The sequence below is a fragment of the Armigeres subalbatus genome, chromosome 3 (genome assembly GCF_024139115.2).
Source record: "Armigeres subalbatus isolate Guangzhou_Male chromosome 3, GZ_Asu_2, whole genome shotgun sequence".
Classification (NCBI taxonomy): domain Eukaryota; kingdom Metazoa; phylum Arthropoda; class Insecta; order Diptera; family Culicidae; genus Armigeres; species Armigeres subalbatus.
The window spans coordinates 101,802,875-101,805,977 of NC_085141.1; the positions used below are offsets into that span (position 1 = coordinate 101,802,875).

At 38.6% G+C, this 3,103-nt stretch overlaps 1 protein-coding gene across 1 annotated transcript; it reads right to left on the bottom strand.

Moving 5' to 3' along the window:
- Positions 1-352: 352 nt before the first annotated feature.
- On the bottom strand, positions 353-2,239 carry LOC134221843 (uncharacterized). Its single transcript, XM_062701017.1, has 4 exons — positions 1,684-2,239; positions 1,437-1,623; positions 969-1,380; positions 353-913 (listed from the first exon to the last, which is right to left on the bottom strand). Exons 1-4 carry the CDS (start codon positions 2,237-2,239, stop codon positions 353-355), a joined length of 1,716 nt encoding a protein of 571 aa, XP_062557001.1.
- Between the last annotated feature and the right edge of the window lie 864 nt (positions 2,240-3,103).

Here is a 3,103-nt window from a genome sequence, read left to right on the forward strand (position 1 = left end):
AAAATCCTGAAAAATTCAATAGTACGAAAAAATATATCAAAGTTAAGTTAATCCAGTAGGAATTTATTCTTTTTTTACAAATAAAAGTAAATCGTGGACTAGTTCTTTACTTATTTTTTGTTTTGTTTTACCTAAATTTTTGTGTTAAGACTAAATTCAAATTGATAACGATACGAAAGGCTGAAAGAATTTATAAATAATCCTCGATTTGACTAATTCGGATATATATTTGATTCAACTTAAGCAAATTATAAAAAAAGTATCCAATTAAAGAAAAATATACAAGACTAAAAAACTCCTTTTGTTATGTGAACAAGCAAAAAGCAAGAAATGAATTGTTTTTATTCGTGCATCAATTTTCAACTAAGTCAATACGAAATTTTCCCAAAGACATAACCATCCACTTCTGCGCAAGTCGTCTGGCAATTTTCTTCTTCTCCGCTGCATATACAATCAGTTCACCAACAAAAGCAACGATCGCCACCGCATATCCAATACCCAACATCAACAAACCTCCCTCGATCTCGTCGACTTCCATCACTTTCAGTTTGTTCGGTTGACGGTCTCGCGAGTGCTCGATCGAGGTCTGCACCCGTCGATTCATGTAACGGAAAACGTCCATCTGTTCGACAAAGCGCGACAGACATCCATCCCGGTACCACATCGATAGATGATCAAATCGGCCCAGTAGTGGCCACGTCTTGGTCGCATATCCGGTGTCGTATTCGTAGTAGAGAAAATCTGACATAAGTCGGTAGTTTTCGATGTTTTCCGCGGTGAACCACTCGCCGACCATGGAGTGACCGAAGTGGAGCTTTGCCATAACGATCGGTTCAACGCCGAGATCAGCGATTACTTCCAGCTTCGGGATCGGTGCGACGTTAAACTTGGTTAGAAGCTGTTTGATATGTGGCTACAATAGGAAATAGTTGAGAGATTAGGTTGGAATTAAACTTCTTCCCACTCACGTTTTCACTTTCGGCAATAAGATACATCCAAACTTCATGCGGAGCATTCCAGCGAAGCTTACTTTCGGCGAAATCAATAATGGTGTCAATTGGTGGATCGTAAACGGGTATTGCTAGAATACTGTGAATTTTTCCAATGTAGACGTAGGCTACGATTAATGTGAAGATAGACAGTGCTACTGAGAGCATGACTTCTGAAGCTCGATTGCGTCGCATTGTTGAAGGCAAAAGAAGAAAAGCGCAAAACGTATTGATCAAACACCATGTCAACCCTTTTCGATTAGGAGACCATTTGCCGATATCTGTCGGTATGTAATAATCTAAAAGAGATATCACAATGAAGGTTGCCAGCAAAACAACCCAGACTGTTGACGAAAACATCATGAAAATGATCTTCCAGTATTCGATTAAACTAGGAAAAAATGCGGCATTATAAGTAGAAAAATAATATTTTCCAGCAAAACGTACTGCGGTCTTGGCTGTAGACAGGTTATCCCGATCCACTGAATCGGTATCGAAAAACTGAAATAACGAAAAAGTTGATGCCAAGCCCCAACTGCCGCTAATGCAAAATCTGCTTTGCGTTCAACCAACGCTCCAACCATTCCATTGCCGGTACGGTTTTCGAACACCTGTCCGTATTGCCAGTATTGGTCTCGAAAGAAATATAAACAGCATTAGGCAAACATAAAATATCATCAATTCTCGTACTCACCTATCATCAGGTCCCAGGTGCAGTTCAACCACTGACAAAACAACACTAGCAAATATCCATCCAGGCCGTCGATTGTGTACGACTGGTTCAGATAGGTTACGATTCCATCGTCGGTTTGACGAGTCATGACCCATGGTAGCAGATAGAATGATGCTAGTCGAAATGTTTTTCCCATCAAATCCACCAGTTTGTTTGGAAAAAGTGAAACTCCTTCTAGATAGGAGCCATTTCTCGGGAAATATGAATCCAATACAAGCAAATCCAGGGCTTCCGGACTGTTCCCTACATATCTATGGGTCAAAAATTCAAACCGATCTTCTTTAGGCACAATCAACAGAAGGTTGGCAATTTCCTCAATCGCTGGGTGGCTTTGAATGTCTTTCAAAAGACGGGTAATTTTCGGTTCGATGGTGGATTGGAAAGTAATGATGACGAACTTTTCTGGTTTCCTAAACATAGCTTCGTCATGCGTTGGTATAAAGTTGTCCAGGAACGTCAGAGCGGCATTCTCGTCCACGATAAAAACCGTACTACCCAAGTTGATGGCATCCACCATTAGGTGACTTCGGAGACTATTTCCGTCAAGGTTAACCACTACGGTTGGAAGCTTGCTTGAAGGATTAAAACTGGGAAACAACGACTGTTCTCTAGAATGCACTCGACAAAGAGTAAACATTCCGAGGAAATAGGTCGTTACTAGAAACGCAAGAAAGACATTTTTAAATTTTTGATGGAGGGTACACAGATGAAGTTATTATTTGTAGTTACAAAGCTGCTATCCTTTGACGCCTACATTTGCGAGGTTGCTGGATAAATAGCTCTTTTTCTCAAGCGTTGCCAAGCGTAATTTAAGCGTAGTATTATAATAAAAAGCGAAAAGCACTTTGAAGTAATATAATTACAGTCCCTTCCCGATTTTGGCAACACGACCGGATTTTAATGTTGCCAAAATGGGGATGTTGCCAAAAACGGGAAAAAAATTTCATACAAAATTTCAATTTTTTTTGTTTGCATGATTGAAGCTAAATACTTAGAATATGTACTACAAAGTATGTAGAGTGTATTTAAGTGATGTACGTGCATCATAATTGACAATTTTGCGATATTATTCATAACTCGGAGATTGTAGTTCAAACAAAATTGAAACAAACTCAAGAATGGTAATCAAACGATATAGTAACTAATTAGCCAATTTCATAATACAAATTTAAAAATAAATAATATTCGAAATCAACAATAGCGTCGGCCACGTCCTTACAACAATTTGTGGTGATGAAAATAACGTTTCTATTGTAGTCCATTGAAGTGCTGCCTTCAATATCTAATATAAAGTTTAGTCCACTAAAAAAGCTTTTTTTTCATCATAATTCACTATGTAAATCAAATAGCGATCCGACGGATACAAGATGACTAAATGTGT